General features: G+C 44.4%; 1 protein-coding gene across 1 annotated transcript in view; it reads left to right on the top strand.

Moving 5' to 3' along the window:
* The first annotated feature begins 344 nt into the window (after positions 1-344).
* The window catches only part of LOC126101297 (uncharacterized), a 557,599-nt gene continuing 533,491 nt past the window's right edge, over positions 345-24,452 (top strand). The window contains exons 1-2 of the mRNA XM_049911976.1: positions 345-394; positions 17,330-17,518. Coding sequence (XP_049767933.1) covers positions 380-394; positions 17,330-17,518 — 204 coding nt within the window. The 5' untranslated portion in view covers positions 345-379. The remainder of the gene's footprint in view (positions 395-17,329; positions 17,519-24,452) is intronic.

The following is a 24,452-nucleotide window of genomic DNA, read 5'->3' as shown; positions in this document are numbered from 1 at the left end:
ATTAGCGTTTTCGCCCCGCGGTTTCCTCACAGGCTGTCTGAATGGGCGCGGGCAGCCGCAGCGCCAGCCGAGCGTTTCGGCGTCGCGTGTCGCAGGCCCACCCACTTGGCGCCCGACCCTGCCACAGGGGCGCGGCTTTCGCCACACAGATAGTTCCGCTCCGGAGGACGTGCGAGAAAACGACAAGCCGCGCCCTTCGCCTCGCGAGTCGCAGCTTTGTCCGGGCAGCAAGAACTCGTCGGCGGGGAGGGGCGGCCGGTTTTCCGGCATCTTACGCAGAGCCTTCAGGCCCCGTGTGTATAAATTGCCCAGCGATTCCCCGAAACACCAGTCAGCCACCAGGCGCAGAAAAGGTAACCACACGGGACAAGTCACAAGCATGGCCCGCAATCAGGTAAAGTCTCGCAGATAAGTGCATGTTGAGAGTCGTCCAAGAACGGGGAGTTGCTGCTTGTCAGTGTCGACTCAAGTAAGGTGTGCAGTGGTTGGTGTGGGACATACCTCACAAAAACAGCCGAACGGAGAACGGTGGACATTACTTTTAACAACAAAATTGACAGCAGTCAAATGCTCTCGCAAATTCTTCAATGGCTAAAAATATTTAGAATTCTCAGTTATTTTACATATCTTATATAAATTTAAGTTTGAGGGAGACTTTTCTGCAGACATTTGTCTGGACTGTAGCCATGTACGGAAATGAAACATGGATAATTTTCAGTATTTATTTGTGGTAAGATCAAAGTAAATATAAATAAACAACATTTGAAGATAAATGTCACACTGATGCGGGCTGGGCAAACGCCCAGTGGACAGATCATTTATAAATGATCATTTGCCTGGGAATTTGCCCAAAGCAATTCTAAATGCCCAAACTCTGGGCATTTATATAAAAAAGTACCTTTTAAAGTTTTTACTGCTAGAAAGTATAATTTACCAATTGAAATAAGGGAGTTGCAATACTCTCGATATTAAAAAGTAGCAAATGTTTTAACTACTTATGTCATTCATTGCTTTATTATTAAGAACGAAAGGAAAGAAGAGGGAAGCGTGTTTTTTCATTTTTTTTACTATTATTCCAAATTGCTGTACCAAGGGAAGGTGCCTGTTGCTGGCACCTGCTTATCGTTTATAATGTCTTTTTTTAACAACTCTGCTCTTCACCATCGGTCTCCCTCTCTCTCTCTCTCTCTCTCTCTCTCTCTCTGTCTGTCTCTCCCTCTCTCTCTCTCTCTCTCACACACACACACACCGCGTTGAACACCAGTGTAGTGATAAGCTAGTATAAAAAAAGTTGTTGTTAGGTTTTCGCTTTAATGTAACGCACTTTATAATCCGTGTCAAGTCTCAGAATATTATTGAACAATGATTATTGATAACAAAATTATTACTAAATGTATTAAGCGGCTGGCATGTTTTTCTTGATGTGTTGACTGGGAATTTTCTGATTCATTACTGCACCAACATAAGGTGATGAGGTATCGAATATATTGCTTCCCTCTACTTATAACTCCCGAGGAGATCACGAATGTAAAATTAGAGAGATTCGAGCGCGCACGGAGGCTTTCAGACAGTCGTTCTTCCCGCGAACCATATGCGACTGGAACAGAAAAGGGAGGTAATGACAGTGGCACGTAAAGTGCCCTCCGCCACACACTGTTGGGTGGCTTGCGGAGTATAAATGTAGATGTAGATGTAGAAATTATGCACAACCGTTGAAACAGTAAAGTTAAGTTTCAAACGTGAATCCCTCTAGTGGAGCCACGCTTACTGGGTAAGACGTCATACACTGATAAGATATCTGGCTGGGCAGCGCAGGTAGCATTCGAATGATATCAGAATTAAAATAACACCGGAGATACCACGCGAGATGTGCGATCCATGATTATATAGGCTTATGGAACCATACTAGACAACAGCTAAGTGCAAATATAAAAAAAGACTTCTATACCGAGAAATCACAATATACTCGTAAATAGTCTGAACAATTATTTAGGATTATTTTAGAGTATCCCTGTAGGCACAATGTACACCGTTTCCTCAGATTTACGTGACCACCGCCTATCTTCGTCATCAACGTGCAATAACCACTCAAACGAAGTGATTTGTCTGACGTCCAGAAGGTCTTGATCATTGGAATTCAGCATAAAAGTTGAAGCATTTCCTAAATGGCTAAGTTTGTAAACTGTTCGAGTGCCACCATGATTAAATTATACCACGCATGGCAAAATGGCTCTATCCAAAAGTGGCCCGAGGCAACTGTAGTGCCCCATGTGCCGCAGATGACAGGTGTGAACGACGGCTGCGGAGCTGTGCACAGGCAACAGGCGTGCAGCTGTTGAGCAACTGACCACCCAGATGAACCAAGGGGCTACCAGCAGGGTCTCCTCAATGGCTGGTTGGTGAACATTGTTTCATATGGGCCTCCGCAGCAGGCATCTGGTTCACGCACTCATGCTAACTGCTGTTCATTAGCGACGAAGGCTGGACTTTGCACGCCGGTACCCCAACTGGACGTACACCGAGTGGTGACAGGTGGCCTGTAGCCATAAATCAAGTTTTATGCTCCATCGGGCAGATGGCGTGTACGGAGTGAAACGTCCGAAAGTAAAGGATCCACGCCGGAGGAAGGAGCATTGTGATCTGGAAAATGCTTTTTTGCCATTCCCTGGGTGACCTCCTCATTCTGGAAGGCTCTGTAGATCAACACAAGTATGCATCTTTGCTTGGGGACCATGCCTATCCCTATAAGCATTTTGCTTTTCCTCAGCATGGTGGAATCTACCAGCAGAACAATCCAACGTGTCAAGCTTCTCACATTGAACATGCACGGTTTGATGAGCACCAATATGAGCTTACTGCACTACTCTGGCCATCAAAGTCCCCGGATTTTAACCCACTTGAATATCTGCGGGACCATCTCGGTCGGGCTGTTCGCGCCTTGAATCGTCAGTCAAGAAATGTAGTGCAGGTGACCACCGCGCTAGAGTCGGCATGGCCCCATGTCTCCGACGGTACCTTCCGGAACTTTGTTGACTCTCATCCTACGAGCCTCGCAGCGGTCCACGATGCAAAGGGCTTTTGACAGGTGGACACATGTGGCGGACAGTGTATAGAGCTACAGGATCTTGAGATGGTCACAGCTGTAGACGAAACACATTATGAAAAAGGAGGAGCTTACTTCTGGAGATTAAGGTGTAAATGTAGCTGACTATCGATAATACACGAAATTTCATAGACACACGTTACCATCTCGTATAAAATCGGAAAGGGTTTTGAATATTTGAATGTTTTCAGGATACAATAAAACTGGAGCGCTTGTTGGAATCGGTACATCAATTTGCACAAGGTTTTGCACCAAGAAGTTTTGCTGTGCTTCGAAAAAACTGCAGGAATACTCCAAATGGTTTATATATTAAAAAACTAGAAACCCGCCTCGACTGCGAAAAAAGCACCTAGTGTTTACCTAGGTTTCGGCGTAGATAACTACACCATCTTCAGAACAATAAAACCCACAAGTGCCTAAAAAGACCTTTGTCAATTATTAAAAGAACATCATTTATAAATGTATAGCCATGTTAATATATTAACCAACGACTGCTGACGCGCTGCAATGTTGAAGGTTCTTAAAATGGTTTATAGCTTCTTCTTTCTTGTGACAATCGCAGATAGAGTTACCTTTCATGCTTGTAGATGTAAGTGGGAAAAAGGCTAGTAATCAGCTTCCTGCTCGCTTGAAATTTTCGAAACCAGCAGGAAGTTCTATTTCGATCGTAGTGTAGTACTGAACTTCGTGGCAGACTGAAATGCACGAGTCATCTGCCTTCTCTGTCTCAACCATCTTCGTTATCCATATCTACAAACCGTAGTAGACTGACCGTCGTTGCTCCAGAAAGACCGGCTTTTTCCGTCAGCTGGTCGGGACCACATTCCCTCCGCCGCGCTCGGTGCAGTCGGTTACGCCTCAGAAGTTACGCCTGAAGACCAGCGACCTGTCGAGAGTGCCTGAACAGCAGTGACTGGGCAACCGTTGCTTTTAACAAAGGATTGTCCAGTCGATTGTTTTTTCATTCAGTCGTATTTTTCCAGTCGAATGAAATAACCGAATGAAACTAGACACTGAGAAGTGAAAGACATTCGCTGCCAGTGGGCATTGACATAAATCAACGAGAAAGTTGAAAATTTGTGCCGGACAGTGATTTAAACCTGGGTCTCCTGCTTACTAAGCAGATGCATTGACCACTACGGGATCTACAAGTACACAGATACTCCGCGAGCCACGGTACGGCGCATGGCGGAGGGAACCCTGTACCACTACTAGTCACTTCCTTTCCTGTTCCACTCGCAGATAGAGCGAAGGAGAAACGACTGTCTGTATGCCTCCGTATGAGCAATAATTTCTCGTATCTTATCTTCGTGGTCCTTACGCGGAATGTATGTTGGCGACAGTAGCAAATGCTGGTTCTCTAAATTTTCTCACTAGTGTTCCTCGTAAAGAACGTCGCCTTCCCTCCAAGGATCCCCATTTGAGTTCCCGGAGCGTCTCCGTAACACTTACGAGTTGTTCGAATCTACCGGTAACGGATCTAGCAGCCCGCCTGTGAATTGTTTCGATGCCTTCCTTCAATCCGACCTGGTACTGAATAATAGGTCGCATCAATGTCCTGTATGCGGTCTTCCTTACAGGTGAACCACTCTTTCCTAAAAATTCTCCTAATAAACCGTAGTTGACCATTCGCCTTCCCTTGCACAGTTCCCATATGCTCGTTTCACCTCATAGGAGTTTGGAACGTTACGCCAAGATATTTCACACAGTGGCCATCTCAGCTACGTGTACTCCTCTAACAGGCCTCCTGTCAGACCTAATTTGTCAACTTATGCATACACTCCTGATGTAGAGCCCCTTGCTTGTCTTTAACTCCTTTATCTCTTGATTCATAGTAGCTGCAGGATCAAAATGGTGCCTGTTCTGTCGGACATGTCCGAAAGAACAGACACCACGTATATTGAATGAAATTAGCCTCTGCTTCTGCGTCAACTATATGAATGTTTTTCACTCATTCTACGGTTTTAAGCGGTTTCACTTAAGGTGAGACGAACGACTGGGAACGATAATATCGGGATCGACGAAGCTGTTCGGCTGTTCCCGTGCTGCTACTGTGAGAACTTATCGAATGTGGTTGAGAAAAGGAGACAAGGCGCTGGACGTCCACGCCCCATCACAGAACGTGGAAGTCGGAGCAATGTTCGCACTGTAAAGCTGGATAGGTGGGAACATGAGGCACCATTGCGCTAGTGCCGTACATGGTCAGTTACGATTGCAGTGGCCACAGGATCGTAGAGATTGGAACGTGGCTCAATGGAAACATGTCGCCTGGTCCAGTCACTCACGTTTCTTGTTCGGATCGATGGTCGTGTCTGAACACTCTGTTACCGAGACGAATGGCTGCTCGGAAACGTGCACTGCACTACTGAAGCAGCTGGTGAAATCTGTATCAAGCTGTGGGGAACGTTCAGCCGGGTTCCCCGACCTCATTGACATCTTTCAAAGGGATAACAGTCCCTAAAGAACGCCATAATCGTGCAATAGAGGTTTGAGGAGCATGACAGTGAACTCACGATCATGCCTTGGCCTCCAAATTCAACTGACCTGAGGCCGATGGAGCACATCTGGGACTATCTAGCGCCAGAACCGTGTCCACAAACCAACTGGCTGTAATTTACGGGAATTGCGTGACCAGTACGCTGACATATTGTACAACACACATGCAGAAGGCTACCAAGTACTTGTAGAATCCATGACATTCAGAATCTCTTCTGTATTGCGTTCGCAAGGCAAACCATCACCCTACGGAGCAAGTGATCATAATGTAAATTGGTGCCGTGTACCTCTGGGAGTCTACCAAGAACTTGTGAAATCGATTCCATTTAGAACCGATGCTGAACTGCATTCCAAAGGCGGACCACCACATTAATTAATTAGTGATCGTATTATTTTGGTTCGTCAGTGTTGGAGGGTGTTTCAGAAACACTTTTACGAACTACGCGGATAGGTTCCTTACAATAAAATAAGAAAAAAGGTCCATATAAACACATATCTGAATTCCTTCGTTTTCGAGTTATTGATGAAAGTTGAGGGTCACTGGCCTTCCAGGTACAACGCAACAGTTTCACTTGTCTGTGAACCAGTTTGTCTCATCGTATTCTCAATGGCGTTGTGTTACTACTATCTTAAAATTGGCTATTGTCTAAATGTACTATGGGTAGTGAGATAACTGAAAGTGCTTCGCCCAAACATGGCAGGATATTCATTTCGTGAGCAGACAAATATAATTTATGTGTATGGCCACGCGAATGGCAATGGAGAAGAGCGTGCACTGCTATAACAGACGGCGTTTCACACCTAAGACAGCTGAGTCATCCAACCGCCGGCCGCGGTGGTCTCGCGGTTCTAGGCGCGCAGTCCGGAACCGTGCGACTGCTAAGGTCGCAGCTTCGAATCCTGCCTCGGGCATGGATGTGTGTGATGTCCTTAGGTTAGTTAGGTTTAAGTAGTTCTACGTTCTAGGGGACTGATGACCACAGCTGTTAAGTCCCATAGTGCTCAGAGCCATTTGAACCAACCTTTGGGGCTGTGTATCGTCGCGTTGCCGAGACAGGGTCCGTAGTACCATAGACCGTTGACCGAGGAAGACCATGTGTTGCTTATGTGTCTGACTAGGAAGAGCACGTCCTATGGTCTGTCGAAGAAGAGCCATGTCTCAGCGCTGGCATGTGGCACACCTCCAAGTTCAGAGTCGCGGATACTTCCAGAGCAACTCTTCTGTCCGTATCATCGTCAACGTGAGCAGGGCCCTACAGTTGCGCGTCAAACTCCACAGGAGACCTTTTGCCGATGGTTTGTTGCACAGACTTTCAATCCGTTATCTGTCTCTTCAGTCTTGCTTCTTACAGATGAAGCAACGTTTGAACGAGACGGAATAAGGAATTTGCATAACCAACACACGGGAGCCAATCGCAATCCTCATGCTACAATACAGGCTAGACATCAGAGTAAGAGTAGTGTGTGAACTGGAATTATAGGTGACTTTTTGGTGGGGCCGTACTTTCTCTCAGTAGGTCTTGCAGGTCTGTCAACAAGGACTTAATTCAGAACACTTTCCAAGACCTACTAGAAGATATGCTCCTGCATACTGTATATGGAGAAACATATGGTTTCTGTATGGTGGAGCTCGAGCACGTTTCAGTCTCAGTGTTCGAGGTGCACTGGCTGGTATCTTTCATGACATATAGGTAGAGAAGGACCAGTTGCATGTCCTGCACATTCTTCTGACCTCAGTCCCTTGGATTATTATCTCTGGGGTCACCTTAAACAATTGGTCTATGCAGCAGACCACTCGAATGTAGAAACTTTTCATCGACGTGTCAAGGAAGCATGCAAAACCATTCGAAACCGCCAATTAGTAATTGCAGTGGTGTGACAGTCCATGATTCGGTGAGTGCATGAGTGTTTAGAAGCAAGAGGAAGACACTGCGAGGATTTATTATTTAATGGTTGATGAGGTCCGATAAATTTTAAACTTTCATTAATAATATTGAAAGGATGATCTTTGGGACGTATTATTTTGTGAACTTTTTCCTTCTTTTAGTGTAAGGAACCTGTCCCAAAGTTTGTAAAAGTATTTTTGAAACACCCTGTATATAGGAGAAACATTCACCGATTCACTAATTTTATGCTGAACATTATGAAACGTCCCCTTTGAACAATTGTACATGACTGTGCTTAAACTGACACACAATACTTTTTTTAGCGCAACGCAATCTGACTTTCAGATATCACTACAAAGGAATGGCCCTGACTAACATTAACCTGTACCTTTCACAAATCACTTACCTCACAAAAATCTTCGTTACTCAAGCTACTGCAATGCAGCGAGCGCCACTACTGCCAGCTAAATAAAAGATTCAAACTACGGAAGGCACTAACTACTGATAGGGATAGTTAGCAAATGAAAGATTTTAATAGAGAACAAATAATGTATTTACCTTAATAGTCATAATATATGATATCCAGTATTACAAACTTCAAAACTCCGCCATCTCTCTCCCCACATCCACCACTGCTGGCGGCTCACCTCCAACTGCGCAACGCTACGCGCTGTTCACATCCAGCTGCCGCTGCCCAACACTACAATGACAGACAACAATGCAAACTAGCCACAGACTGCACACAGCACAGCCAGTGATTTTCATACAGAGCCCTACGTGGCATTACCAATATAAAAATCTAAACAGCCTACTTACATAGCCCCCATGCTCCCCACAAAAAATTTTACAAATTGTTTTGGGCAGTGGCCAATAATGATTTGATAAAATTTTTCACAGCCTACTTACAATTATTTACGGTGTATCGTATGTGATAAACGAACAGGCGTCACCCCATGAATAGAAGAGTCTAGGAGCTGAAGTGTCTTAGAGGAGCCTTCATGTCGCCTTGTGGCAGTTTTAGGTAATTACGTAACTATGTTAATGTCAGTGGAACAGGAACGAGCCAGACGTAAGGCAGTTGATGATAGGACGGAAGCGGGCTGTACGTAATTGTGGGGAAAGTAGGAAGAAGGATGTGCGTCATCCTTAGTCCTTGCTGATACGAGTAGCGCGCCTATCGTGTCCATGAGAACGCGCAGTCAAGCCCAAATAGTGTCACTCCATCCAAAATCAGGGATATATCTACTTTTCTACTGTCCTTTAACCTATAGCCACACAGTAATTACTGTTGCGGATATACGCACAGTTCAAGAGAGAAAGAGAATCTGTCTTTGGAAGAGCTCATCAGCATCCAGCATAGCGAATGTCGCCTGCCGAAGGCGAAATAATCCATGACTATCGAATAAGGAGGTCGCTGCGTGTGCCCGACCGGTGGAAGAATTGGAAGGAAATTGAAGCAGCCTGCTTGAAATCAATAGTCCTAAAGACAAGCGATAATTTGAGGCGTAGCTGCAGGAAGGAGTTATAAGAGTTAAAGAGTCCATGAAAACAAGCTCATCGCAGATAACGAGTACATACGAAAACTTTCCTTTTCGGACCGTAAAGAAATGCTCGCGAAAAGTAATTGAGAGGTTATGATGTAAACTTCAAGTCCTGCGAACTTCTCCTGTGATAGGAGCGTCAGTGTTATTGCAACCGTAGTATTTTTTTTCTTTCAGTTAATGATGGAAACACTAAAAGTACATACTTTCGTCCATTTAAGCAATTGTGCCAATCGTTACGAGCCAGCTTAAATTCATTGTGCGAATTCGTGTTGTCTCCTCAGTAACCACTCTTTACGCCATACTTTACGTTTCTTCCTCGTTTATTTTGTATTGCTGTCAAATTTCAAGAATAATGAAGTGTCTCGACGCTAGACGGTCTAAATTCAATTGGAAGTGTACAGCGCGTTTATTTCAGTAAGCCGCTAATCTACCAGAGGTTGCACTAATTGCACACCACAGTCTTGTTCTCAAGTGATGCAGAGGCGCTGATGCAACTGATAAGGATTATCTGAATTATAACGTCGATTGTTCTGCTAGTTCGTGTACCAAGATAAACACAGCGAAGTTAACCGATAAATGACGCAGTGATTTTCTCGAGCTTCTTCCCAAGGCCGCCCCTAACGAGTGTAGTTCAGCAGGAAGCCGATACGCCACCTACCAAAGTCGGAGCTACAGACCGGAATGTACGCGCGATCGGGATCTGGCTCCCCGGTGTTGGTTCCCGCGCAAAACCAGACAAAGTGACGAAGTCGCACGTGAAGCACTCTGCATTTTCTGGATGATTATTTTACTACTCTGGATCAAGTAAAACTACTTTTTATTTTTCTTCCAATACTAAGCAGTTTTGTCTGTAAAGCCGCTTTCAAACATAAGCATCAGTACAACCAGTCAGAATTGTTACATATTTCTAGCATGCTTGATGATATGAGGCAGTAACTCTTACTGATTAAGATGCAAAAAGACAACCAGAGTTGCGAATAAAATTGACGTTTAGTTAATAGGTGATCGGTTTCGTATTAATACCCGTTTTCGAACCGACCAAGGCTTCCGAAGTTAAATATATCTCCGAAATAAAATTGAATAATGTCGGTACATACATGTACAGTCCCAAATGAACATCACTGAAGTTAGTTAACGATCACTAACTCTGCAAGCCTTGGTGTCTTCGAAAATGAGTATTAACACGTAACAGGTCTCATACTGATTAAACGTCTGTTTTATCCGCAACTCTGGTTGTCTTCTGACATAAGAATTTTTATACTTGGCTCACAGTCCAAGAACTCATCCATTCACGTCCACTGTTTTCGTAGTAGATGCGCCAAAACCCGGGGAGATAGTCGTTCTGTTATTTTATACATTAAATGTATTCATGTATTCGCAATCGCAATTGAGATTACGGACAATCATGAGCTGTAAAATGGAATGTCTACAAGGAAAACTGTGCCGAACTGGAATTTGAACCCGGATTTCCCGCTTATCACGAGCGGTCGCCTTACCACTGAGTTATCCATGCACGACTCACGGCCAGATCCAAACTTCTATACATCGTCAACCCTGTGCCTGGAACCAGTTCTCGTGCATCCAGTATGTACGAGGGTGAGTCAAATGAACACCTTAAATATTTTTTAAAATATTATTTATTGTGCAGAAGTGGTACAAAGCTGTATCACTTTTCAACATAATCTCCCCCACGCTCAATGCAAGTCTTCCAGCGTTTACACAGTGCATAAATTCCTTTATCAAAAATTCTTTTGGTAGTCCGCACAACCACTCATGCACCGCGTGGCTTACCTCTTCATCAGAATGGAACTTCTTTCCTCCCATTGCGTCTTTGAGTGGTCCAAACATATGGAAATCACATGGGGCAAGGTCTGGTGAGTATGGTGGATGAGGAAGATACTCAAAATGTAGGTCTGTGATTGTTGCAACTGTTGCTGCCTTGCGTTGCAAAAGGACACCTGCTGACAGCAATCCACGTCGCTTTGATTTTATTGCAGGCCGCAGATGATTCTTTAGGAGATCTGTGTATGATGCACTGGTGACAGTGGTCCCTCTAGGCATGTAATGCTCCAAAATGACGCCTTTTTCGTCCCAAAAGAGAGTCAGCATAACCTTCCCTGCTAATGGTTCTGTTCGAAACTTCTTTGGTTTTGGTGATGAGGAATGGCGCCATTCCTTGCTCGCTCTCCTCGTTTCCGGTTGGTGGAAGTGAACTTAGGTTTCGTCCCCAGTAACGATTCTTGCAAGGAAGCCATCACCTTCTCGTTCAAAGCGTCGAAGAAGTTCTTCACAAGCGTCAACACGTCGTTCTCTCATTTCAGGAGTCAGCTGCCGTGGCACCCATCTTGCAGACACTTTGTGAAACTGGAGCACATCATGTACAATGTGGTCTGCTGACCCATGACTAATCTGTAAACATGCTGCAAAGTCATTCAGTGTCACTCGGCGGGTTTCCTTCACTATGGCTTCAACTGCTGCAATGTTCTGTGGAGTCACATCTCGTTGTGCCTGACCTGGACGAGGAGCATCTTCCACTGAAGTCACACCATTTGCGAACGTCCTACTCCATTCGTAGACTTGCTGCTGTGACAAACATGCATAAACGTACTGAACCTACATTCGTCGATGAATTTCAATAGTTTTCACACATTCACTACGCAAAACCGGAATAACAGAACGCTGTTCTTCCCTAGTGCAAGTCGCAAGTGGAGCGGCCATCTTTATACTGATACTGCGACCGTATGTGTGCATCTGCATTCTGCTGCCACCTACAGGCCAATCTGCACACTATTTGTAGCACGCTTACCAACTTACAGGATAACGGCGCGAAATTTTGATTTGTTATTGCGAATTTAGGGTTTTCATTTGACTCACCCTCGTATATTCCCGTCCAGGTGAGACCTTTTACGTGCAAGTCGCCTGCCCAACTTCGGTGGATCAATACGATATTGCACTGCAATATCGCATTCTATTATTTTCATTGCAACAAGGTCTGAAGTCACCACGAAATATATGAGTGATTAGTTTTTATCACAAAGGATGTCAGTGCGGCAACACCTGGGAATTTCTAGTTGGTGTGATGCATGGCAGCCTGCTCTAAACTTTAAGTTAATGCTGATGAGTGGGGAGAGGAATTCTGTAACATCTGAATGCAGCAATAGAAGTGTGCAGTCCGACACAGTCACATCTGTTAAATACCTAGGAGTAACGTTGCAAACCTGTATGAAATGGTGCGAGCACGTCAGGTAGGTACTGGTAGTAGGGAAGGCGAGTCGTCGACTTTTTTTTGTTAGCGAATTTCGGGAAAGCGTAGTACATCTTTAAAGGAGACGGCGTGTGGAATACTAGTGCGACCCATTCTTGGGTACTACACGAATGCTTGGGATCCCCGCCAAGTCGGACTAAATGAACACATCGAAGCAATTCAGAGGCGCGCAGCTAGATTTGTTACCAATAGGTTCGGTCAGCACGTGAGTATTACAGAGATGTTTCGTGAACTCAAATGGGAATCCCTGGTGGGAATACGACGTTCTTTTCACGAGGCACTATTGAGGAAATTTAGAGAACTGGCGTTTGAGCCTGACTGCAGAACGATTTTATTGCCGCTAACGTGCAATTCGCGTAAGGACCACGAACATAATGTGAGAGATATTAGGGCTCGTACGGAGGTTTTGGAGAGTCGTTTTTCCTTCGCTCCATCTGCGAGTGCAGCAGGAAAGGCGATGACTAGTACTGGTACCTGGTACCCTTCGCCATATACTTGGCTTGCGGAGTATGTATGTAGTTGTAGATCTTGTCGTTCTGACAATCTGTGGTGACTGTTAATCTATTTTAATTGACAAACCCACCTCGAAGATACAGGATCACCTAAAATTGGCAAAGGATGTTCGCAAACCACTGGAAAAAGCAGGAATTTATAGGACTCCGTATAGTTGTGGGGTGGTGTATGTGGGTACCACAAAAAAGGCCAAAAATCGACTTGAAGAGCACAAGGGCAAATGTAGAAGGGAAGAGACTGACAGATCAACTGTTGTGGAACATGATTTGCAACCACATTAATTTTTACAGGACTCAGATATTGGTAGCCACAAGTGGACACCACGAAATGCTATACAGAGAGGCCATAGAGAGAACATCCGAGGAATTTCGATAGGAAGTAGGAGAGCATGAAATTTAATCACATCTGGATCCCAGTGATGAAGAAGACGTGTACTAGTGTACCAGTCTTCCATCACCGGATGATAGCAACAGCGGACGACAACCGCCGACAACGTCAATTGCGCCCGGAGATTCAAGGCATGTGACGTCACGCCATTGCTGGGAACACACATAAACGGAATTTCTCTGCAGTCAGTAGGGAATCAGGGCGTGACACTCAAAGAATCTAGGATCCCCCTTGAAAATGTCCTCCGAAGATGTTGACGAAACATTGTGTTTTAATGTGAAATTCATCCGACCACGGCATAATAGCCCGGAATATTTTATTAATTGTGACACTTCGGGTCATGAAAGTTCCCTTTCTACTATCCGAATTTTGTTGTCTTATACAGATTTTGCACGTTTCTTATCATATGCATCCGAATTTTCTCCTTTTACATACAAGCAACATCAGTATACTTTATCGACTGACAAACAGATTTTTCGGAGATTTTCTAGATCTCTTGTGTTCAAGACCTAGCTGTCTCTACAGAACAAAGTTTTTGAGGCTTTTGTGTCCATTCGTTGACGCGTTGTCTGTTGGCTTTTGTGACGGGGTCTACAGCCGATGTTTGTTTAACGATTTTTCTGACATTTCATCAGCACAAGTAACAAGCATTGTCACAGGTTAGTCCTCCATTGCTGTGACAGACTGGAGTGTAGACGGCGGCCAGACATTATGCTGTTACAAAAAGTGTCACATCCCTACAGGAGGTACTGTTGGTCAAAACTGTACGAAAAATTCCTATAATGACATGTCCAAAAACATTACTTGTTGAAAATGGGCCATTGAAGAACCAGAGTTCAGAACTTGCATTTTATACACAAATGGGGTAGTACTTACAAGAGATAGCAAAAGTAAATTATCAAAATAAGCACTTTTGGGCAGATGCAAAGCCTCGAGAAAGCCTGGAGGATCGCACTGATATCAAAGTACGGGCAGGACTTGTCGGCAACAGACTCATAGCGCACCAAAGAGATTAACAGGTAGTGTGTACCGTCGGTTACAGCACGATGAATTACCAGCGCTACTGGTGAACGTTACTCTTGCAGAAACAACGACTGGCACATGTACTAAAGCCACCAACCGATTTTCTACGGATCGTGCACCATACCGTACCGCAACGTTTCAAGAGCGATGGACAGGTCGAGAGGGTTCGCTAACGTGAACTCTACGTTCACTGGATCTGAATCCGGTGGATTTCTGGTTATGGGGACGTTTGAAGGTACTGGTGTTTGCTCAGCCCATCGACAATGGAGAGCGTGTGCCCAGTGCTTGCGACGCAGTCTGAATGGAACCAAGTGTGTCCGAAACAGTGCGTGATTCACTTCGAAGAAGAGCCGAAGGATTTGTCAGAATGCGAGGTAGCCATGTGCAGCACTGTCTGTTGTGTGTACTTTTACGCAAGTGACAGATGGGAATGAGTGGACAAATTGGCACACATCTCAATAGGTATTGTTTTCGGACTTATCATTATAGTCACTTTTCTTCTAGTTTTGGCCAATACTAGCCCCTATAGGATTATGTGACACTTTGTTTTGTAAACATCCTGTATATACCAGTTGCGGCACGTCTGATGGCATTTTACTGGTCATCATAGCTGTGGTTCTGCTCCTCTTGATCTGGAATGCTCGTTTTCTGTTACACCGGAATCCTGGATCCGTTTACGTTCAGGTTATCTTTTTTTCTCTTTGTGAATTCCTATGACTTCTCTGAACAATCAGGCGTGTTGGAGAATTTTATTGTGGGATCGGTCTCATACAGTGCGTGCTCCGCCACGGGCGACTTCCATCAGCTTGTTTGCGGTAAAGGAGGAAAGGAAGTTCTGTTCATCTCGAATTCGATTGGGGAAGATTGTGGAGTTAAATTATTCTTGACCTTTTTTAAAGAACCCCTTGCCATTTCCTGAAAGCATAAGGTTTTCCCATATCTGTTTACAATTAACCTTTCATAAATCTATTGATTTCTCGCATAATTAGGTCATTTCTCTACAATTCCTACCCCTTAAGATATCTGTGTGCATAAAAATCAGTAGCATGACGCAGGGATATATTTTTGCTATTTTCTACTTTTCTGACTCCCCCGACACTAACTGTTTCACAATTCCATAATTTTTAATTGCTTTTCGTAGTTTCCCAGAGAACTCATTTCAGATCCGTCTGAATACTGTCAGACACAGCAGTGGTGTTCCTACGCTTACCCATGGGTGTAAACCCATGATCTGTGAACCACTCTGTTTCTACGTCTCGATTACATCTACATCTGGGCTCTGCAAACCACTACGAAATAGTGACGGATGGTACTTTGCACTGTACCACATACTACGATTTCTTTCTGATCCATTCGTGTGTGCAGCGCGGCAAGAATGAGTGTTCGATTGCATCTACGCATGCTCTAAATAGTCCAATCATTTCTTTGCTGCTCCTATGCACTGAGGTGATAAAAGTCGTAGGGTAGATCGGTGTGCATACACAGATGGCGGTGGTATCGCGTACACAAGGTACAAATGGGCGCTGCACTGGCGGAGCAGTCATTTGTAGTCAGGTGATTCAGGTGAAAAGGCGTTCGATGTAATTATAGCCGCACGACGGGAATTAACGAGCTTTGAACACGGAATGGTAGTTGGAGCTAGACGAATGGGACATTTCATTTCCGAAATCGTTAGGGGATTCAATATTCCGAGATTCACAGTGTCAAGAGAGTGCAGACAATACCGAGTTTCAGACATTATCTCTTACGTTGGACAACGCAGTGATAAACGGCCTTCACTTAACGTCCGAGAGCGTTTCCTTAGAGTAGTCACTGCTAACAGACGAGCAACAATGTGTGGAAGAACCGCAGAAATCAATGTGGGACGTACGACGATCGTATCTGTTAGGACAGTGCCACGAAATTTTGCGTTAATTGGCTATGGCAGCGGACTATCAACACGAATGCCTTTGCTAACAGCAAGATGTCACCAGCAGCGCCTCTCCTGGGCTCGTGACCATATCGGCTGCACCCTAGACGACTGGAAAACCTTGGCCCGGTCAGATGTGCCCCGATTTCAGTTGGTAAGAGCCGATGGTGGGGTTCGAGTGTGGCGCAGACCACAAGAAGCCGTGGAAACCAAGTTGTCAACAACGCACTTTGCAAGCTGGTGGTGGCTCCATGGTGACGTGGTCTGTGTTACTATGGAATGGACTGGGTCAGTGAGTGGAAATGGTAATGTTCGGTCTACTTGAGGACCATTTTCAGTCACTCAGGGAATTCAAGTTCCCAAACAGCGGTGGATCATTTCGGATGAAACACTTATAAATGACAGTGCCATGTCACTGGGCCACAATTTTTCGGTACTGGTTCGCAGAACATTTTGGGCAATTCGAGCCAATGATTTGGTCACCCACGACATGAGACATAATAGACACGTCAGTTCATACACAAAATCATGCACCGGCAAAACTTTCGCAATTATCCATGACTATAGGGGCAGCATGGCTCAGTATTTCTGCAAGGGACTTGCAACGACTTGTTAAGTCCATGCCACGTCGAATTGCTGTACTTCGCCAGGCAAAAGGAGGTCCGACAAGGCGTGTATCCCATGGTTTGTCCATCTCAGTGTATGAGCGATAGATAGGGATATCCTTAAATTCCTTACGTGACGCTGGTAGTAAAAAACTTTGTAAACGGATATTCACGGGATACTTGACGTATTGCTTCTTAAGCTTTTCAGCATTTCCAGTATATTGTCCTGCGAACCATACAAATTTTTGACCGTTCCTGTTGCCCTTCTTTGTATAATGTCAATATCGTCCTTTAGTTGTGTTTGGTTTCGTCTCCCACACACTTGAAAGGTATTCTAGGATTGGTTTCACGAGTGTTTAGCAAGAACTCGCTTCACGAACTGCAGTTACCCAGTATCCTACAAATGAACCTAAGATGGCCATCAGCTGTACCAACGACTCAGCCTAGTGGTCATTTCAGTATTTTTTTGAGTTTATCATCTCCAGTTGCGACTTGTTTGTTTCATGTATCGTTTACCCTTGTTGGTACGTTTACTTCCAGTTACGTATCTAATGTCTCGCCGAGTGCAGGCTAAACCTTAACATCCAATTGCTTCCAGATGTGTGCGGCGATGATGCTGCTGGCGGTGGCCGCCATGTGCGAGAGGGCACTGGCTGGAGGGTACGCGCACTCCTACGCCCACCAGACTGGGCCCGTGGTGGGTCCCGCCCACGCCGTCACCGTCGGAGGGTACGGCGGACACGGCGGCTACGGCGGTCACGGCCACGGGCACAGCGTGGACTATGTCGTAAGTCTCTAAGACAAGCACACAGAGATGGTGCAGTATCTCATCAGCGGTTCTGTTCATGTCTGGAAAATAAGAAACAGGGCATTATGCTCCAGATTCAGCGCACAGGGACCGACTCGAATCTGACATCGTGACAAATAAAAACACCTACAGCCGTCCTTATGATTTTATTTTATTTTGTCGCTCCCAGTTTCAGCGCTTCAGTGCGTCATCTTCAGGCTGTTTTTGATGCGTTACGGGCTGATATGATCCCCATGCATAACACACCAGTTGCCAGCATTACTGGATACGCAGATAATGTGTCAGCACTCCAACCATCAACTGCCAACTGACTCGAGAACCATTCAAATACGACATCCAAAGATATGTCTCAGCGAATACTGAATATGAAAGGTGGTGTAAGGCGATGGGTGCCACATGGTACTGCATTTAGCTTACTGATTTTCTTGAAATATGTAGGGTATGGAGATATTTTTATTGGGAACTGAGGACAGTGTACTGAATAACATTATATTATTCTTTACTTCATTTGCAGACCAGTTCTTCTGGCCATTGGGAGCAGTATGTGTTTAGGTTGGCTAGTACTTCCAGGTACACGTGTCAATGCTTATTTTCCCCTAGGCAGCAGGTCAGATGTTGAAGTATGGATGCGGGGACCAAAAGGGTTAGTCTATTCTGACAGGTTTAATCCACTTAGTGGGGCAGTTACTACGGTACAGAGAACATCAAGTAGTAACTTGTATGACGTGTTTGCAGGAAGGCTGTTAGAGGCAGACAAAATTCAACTAACACAGTGAAGTCGGTCCATATTAAGGTTCCGGTGATCACAATATCTGCACATGTATCCCTGTGTGTCAATGAACTGCTACTAGACGTAAGAGATGTATATATCTTTTAAATTCATTTAGCTATTCATGCATTCAAGCATCGTGTGCTTTCAGTTCAACCACAAAAGAGAACCCTTACAGATTTCGAATGTACTTAATTTCAGTTCCTGTAGTCTCTGATTTTCACTCAATTTTCTCGTGTTTTCATTTATGGTCAAATTTTAGTTATTATGTAACACGCCTTTCAGCGCTTCTGTTTACTGAATTTGTTCTGTTGAATTAAGTGCTAATGCATCTATATTTATGTTCCTGATCTTTGAGCGTGATAACTTTAACACAAGCGTCTCGAATTTTCCAGTATAACTGCACGAGAACGTGTAATCCAACTTTTTATCGATTTTCCGTGTCACTACAGGCTTACCCAAAGTACGAGTTCGAGTACGGGGTGTCTGACGGGCACACAGGGGACCACCACTCCCAGAAGGAGCACCGCGACGGAGACGTGGTGACTGGCGAGTACTCGCTCAAGGAGGCGGACGGCAGCGTGCGCACCGTCAAGTACCACGCCGACAAGTCCGGCTTCCACCCCGTCGTGCACCACTCGCACCACGGTGAGTGCTCCTAGTGTCGTGATTATGAAGTTGAAGTGTTTGAAGAAGTGTCCCAAAAATAATGTTCTAACGGTCGTAGTGCCGTGCACCTCTTCTCAAGCAACCACACGGACAACAGCAACAGAGCAGCAGGAATTTTGTTATGTAAAATGAGAAGTGATGTTTCTTGTCCTTGGAAATACTGGAATGGAACGTCTACGTTTGATGCTCCTCCAGAAAATTTTGAAATTAAGTACAGTCACGTGTACGCTGCCCCACACCCCACTACACAAACACGCACGCACGCACGCACGCACGCAATACTGTTCCTGGCTTCGATGATGTGGTATATAGTTATTGTTTGGACACTGTGGCTTTGAGACTTAAAAAAAGAGTGTGTTTCAAAAGGTTTCATTCCGTTTCACAAGGGTATATCTTCCACATGAATTTTAAATTACGCAAAGGACTACAAAGTTCCCGTTTTTTTAAAGACCCCTTCGATTTTATAAGGGAATATGTTATAGATGGAAGCCATACAACCTTTGGGTAGTTTTTAACGTTCCCTTCAACTAGCCGACTGGTGCATTGGAATGGTAATAATAAATGGACGAGATAACAAATGTCAGTGTACTATAGCAGACAGAAAGCAACAGAATTAAAAACAGCATTTAGACCGTTAAACACAAATGAAATCTGACCACTTAAAGCACGGGAGATGCACAAGCCTACTTGATTGAAACTTTAAAACATTTAAAATTACAGCACAAAAGAAACAAGATAATTACAGCCGAGTCCGGTTAATTGTATTCTGCTTTGACACTCCAGAAATCAATCTTAAGAACAACGAACAACAGTTATTTCGAAATGACGCCTCAGCTGAGGTAATAATGATCAAAATTCGGAAACACAATATTCAACTGTTATCATGCGACTCAGAGAAGTATTAGTACGTGCAATCACTTAGAACAAATGACACGGAAAAACACAAACACAAAATGTCTGCAATAGTTCAAATGGCTCTGACAAGGGAACCTCCCCATCGCATCCCCCCGCAGATTTAGTTATAAGTTGGCACGGAGGATAGGCCTCAAGAAACTGAACACAGATCAATCGAGAAAACAGGAAGAAGTTGTGTGGAACTATGAAAAAAATAAGCAAAATATACAAACTGAGTAGTCCATGCGCAAGATAGGCAACAGAAAGGAACCTCTGGTCTCAGTAGCGCCGTGGTCTGGTGGTTAGCATGAGCAGCTCCGGAACGAAAGGTCCTTGGTTCAAATCTTCCCTCGAGTGAGAATTTTTATTTTCGCAAAGTTATGATCTGTCCGTTCGTTCATTGACGTCTCTGTTCACTGTAATAAGTTTAGTGTCCGTGTTTTGCGACCGCACCGCAAAACTGTACGATTAGTAGACGAAAGGATGTGCCTCTCCAATGGGAACCGAAAACATTTGATCTCAAGGTCATAGGTCAACCGATTCCTCCATAGGAAAACACCTCTGGTATATTCTATACGACACTGGTGACGGCATGTGCGTCACATGACAGGAATATGTTGTCGACCCACCTAACTTGTACACTTGGCGAATGGGTGAAAAGATTCTTCTACCTTGCCCGATTTAGGTTTTCTTGTGGATGTCATAATTACTCCCAAACACTGGACTCGCATTCGGGAGGACGACGGTTCAATCCCGTCTCCGGCCATCCTGATTTAGGTTTTCCGTGATTTCCCTAAATCGCTACAGGCAAATGCTGGGATGGTTCCTTTGAAAGGGCACGGCCGATTTCCTTCCCCATCCTTCCCTCACCCGAGCTTGCGCTCCGTCTCTAATGACCTCGTTGTCGACGGGACGTTAAACACTAATATCCTCCTCCTCCTCCACTCCCAAAAACGTGATGAAAACATAAGTGTTTGTCACATAAACTGCAACACATAAATGCAACAGTTTCACAGTCGCACAGTTTTCCCTGTGCTCTGTCAAAACATATGTTTTTAACGTTTTAAAATTTTTCGTGTGTAGACTGTCAAATCCTGCATATGTCCAAGCAAATCTGAACATGTCCTGGAATTTTAGAGAGCGAAGTTGATTATGTGTGAGTACCTGAACTTTGATAATTGTCTCAAAATTAAAAATTAAAATTTTCACTCGAGGGAAGACTTGAACCAAGGACCTTTCGTTCCGCATCTGCTAACGCTAACCACGGGACCACGACGCTACTAAGTCCAAAATTTTCTTAATGTTGCCTGTGTTACGCATAGACTACTCAGTTTGTATATTTTGTTTATTTTTTCATAGTTCCACACAACTTCTTCCTGTTTTCTCGATTGATCTGTGTTCAGTTTTTCAAGGTCTATCCACTGTGCCAACTTATAACTTAGTCTGAGGGGGGTGCGATGGGGAGGTTCCCTTGTGAGGGCTATGGGACTTAACATCTGAGGTCATCAGTCCCCTATAACTTAGAACTACTGAAACCTAACTATTGTAAGGACATCACACACATACGTGCCCATGACAGGATTAGAACCTGCGACCGTAGCGGTCGCGCGGTTCCAAACTGAAGCGCCTAGAACAGCTCGGCCACACCGGCCGGCTATCTGCAATGGCTGACAGTAGTAAGTTAAAGTCCAATGCCAATCTCTGGTATGGTCCGAAGCGATGATATTTAATATAAGGTTCTCACGTGACCGTCCCGGAATAAAGGTTTCATAGCCGTCGGTGTCGTGTGCCAGTGTTGATGCACGATGGCTCACTTCTTTCTTAAGGCACTTCTCCAATTAACTGCCTGGCCTGGGCTGTAAGAAACGCACCAGAGAAACAAAGGCTGCAAGTAGAAGCCTCCAGCTCGGCCACAATAGGGAGGTATGAGAGACCAAGTATCACATCTAACTCTTGAGCGGAGACACTGTCCCCCACGCATGGCTGCCTCGTTGAGCACGACTGCATCGCTGAAGTCGGCATACCCCTCCTCCCTCCTGCCCCGAACGACTCCCCCCCCCCTCTGTCCAAGGAAAGTAAATACATACTAACTAGCCTAGCAAAAGCACAGTGACACACTCATTATCGATCCCGTGCATTTGCAGCGGTCACTCTTACTTGACTGTATATTTCTGCCTCTGAAACTGAGTGTTCAGCTTGTATGACTGTCATACGGAGAAACCGAGTTTAATGCCGGGTACTGCCAGGAGCTTTTCCTGTGTCTGTCAAGCTTTTCCACCGCTAGGAGAGCGGTATGCTAGTCCATGCCCTTCCATATGACACCCGAATGACGCAATATCGCTTAGGATGACACGGCGATCGGGTGACATCTAGTGGTTCCCATGGCCTGATCGCGGAGTTATTTGTTTGCCTGCCTGAAAATGAGAATCGACATATGTGTAGTGTTCATTATGGATTTACATTTAATTATTACTATTGGAGGGGACCTTTCAGCGATGTGGAAACGTGTCAGGTGAAGCGAAACTGTTAATCAGTTCTTAGATAATACTTATTGCATTGCACAACTGAATGGAACGAGGTCTTGCACGGAAAGTGTGCTGCTGTTTTCTCTCCTGGAGGTGCATCTGAATTAGAATTTTGTTAGTAGTCTGAAGTGGAAGAGTGATACCCTGCTTGCTCTAATTGCTAGTATCGTTAGCTAGTGAACTGGAGGTGTCAGGTCTGTTCTCTGTGACCACATCGAGCTTGTCCGAGAAGACAAGGTACGGAATGGTGTCTACTCATCCACACTTTTATTGAGCGAATGAGTAACTCCCGAAAGGTCGTCGAGCAGGAAGACATATTACAGGTCGTAAGCCTCACATTTATTTGTTTACTTTAACTCCAGAGTGATAAAAATTGTTGTAACTGAACACTTCTTCTCGCCCTTTTTTAGTATCTAACAAACGTCATGGGATAGTAGATACGAATATGAATTGATGAGCTATTCAACATGTTTGTTTGCTCTAAATAATATGCAACTGGAGTCTTTTGGTCCACTTGACCCAGTTTCCTCTCGATTAAGAGCAGAAATTTGTGTGTAGATTCTTAAAATAGATACAGTGTTCATTCATATATGCAGTTGCAGCAAGCCTAAAGCATTCCAAACACTAAGACTAAAATCAAGTTAAAAAATATAATTTTGTTTTTCGTGCGTTCACAGCCTCCAAAAATTTTGTTGAGGGGAAACATGGCCTGTAGTAGGCTATTATATTCTGTATTAATTGTACGATTGGCCGATTTCGACGTTTATGTTATTTTCTAGCTCATGTGGATAACCGTAATGTGATTTACAATATTTTACGTGGCTTACAAAGTATCTAAAACAGAATATCTGAAAGTGCAAGAAATTGCTGTTAACGACTTACAACTCGGTGCTGATACTTTTGAAGGGTGTCATAATTTTAAGTACCTGGGAGCGACACTGTCGTCCAATGGTAGAAGATTTGATGATATAAACAATAAAATTGGCCAGGGCAAGGAAGCCATAAAACAACTAAATTGGATTTTTTGGAACAAAAACATAACGCGCAGCAGAGTTGTGGGAACTAACCCAGAGGCAGAAAGATCGCCTGCTGGCTGTCGAGATGGATTTCTGGAGATGGAGTTGAGAATTTTCCAGGCTTGATAATATTAGAAATGATAGGATCAGAGAGGTTATGAATGTCGAAAGCACAATCCTAGACTACATAGAAAGGAAGCGCCTAATCTGGTACGGTCACTGGCAACGTATGCCAGACTCAAGATGGCCAATACGTGTATGGCAATGGACTCCACATCAAAGAAGAAAGCGCGGTAGACATGCGAGATGCTGGAAAGACCACGTCAACGAAGCAATGGCGGCGAGAGGTCTTAATGAATGAGACTGGAATGACCGTGAACGTTAGAGAAATGACATAAATGTCGAAATCGGCCAACGCCACAATTAATAAAGAATATTACAGGGCCATGTATTGCTTTAGAAAATAAGTTAATAGTGTAAATAAACTGTTTAAAATATCGTGTAGTTATTGACTATGATCATAGATCCGTACTACAGTTAAGGTCACACGTCCAGATAGCTACTTATGCAAATGTTAACTATGCTATATCACACAGTTTTAAATGGTAACTTAGAACATTTTTGTGTCTTCAGGATATGGTGGCGGAGCTGGCGCTGGGGACGGAGGCTATGGTCATGGTCATGATCATGGTCACGGTTGGTATTACTGAAAACTCATGACCTGATCCAGGCACAAACGTCAATCTGGCCAATAGAAAACCTGCGCTTTTTCCGGCTGACTATTCTTGCCCGTTATGTATTCATATGGATGTTGGATAAGCTGCTGCCTTCGTTAGTTTACTTGTGCACTTCCACATATTTACTCGCGCAAGTCTGTGTCCAATGCTGGCCGCACAATGCATATTCTGAAACTTTTCTCTCTTTCGTTTCCAGCCAGAATATTGCTCTTCAGAGATTTCAATTTCACGATTAAGTACAAATGCATTAGCTACTCTAAATACACATGATATTATTCTTATCAAAACAGTGCGACATCTGTT

This window comes from Schistocerca cancellata, chromosome 9, assembly GCF_023864275.1.
Source record: "Schistocerca cancellata isolate TAMUIC-IGC-003103 chromosome 9, iqSchCanc2.1, whole genome shotgun sequence".
In the NCBI taxonomy this organism is placed as follows: Eukaryota; Metazoa; Arthropoda; class Insecta; order Orthoptera; family Acrididae; genus Schistocerca; species Schistocerca cancellata.
The sequence above is the reverse complement of the archived record's forward strand: the minus strand, read 5'-3'. Positions and strand labels throughout refer to the sequence as shown.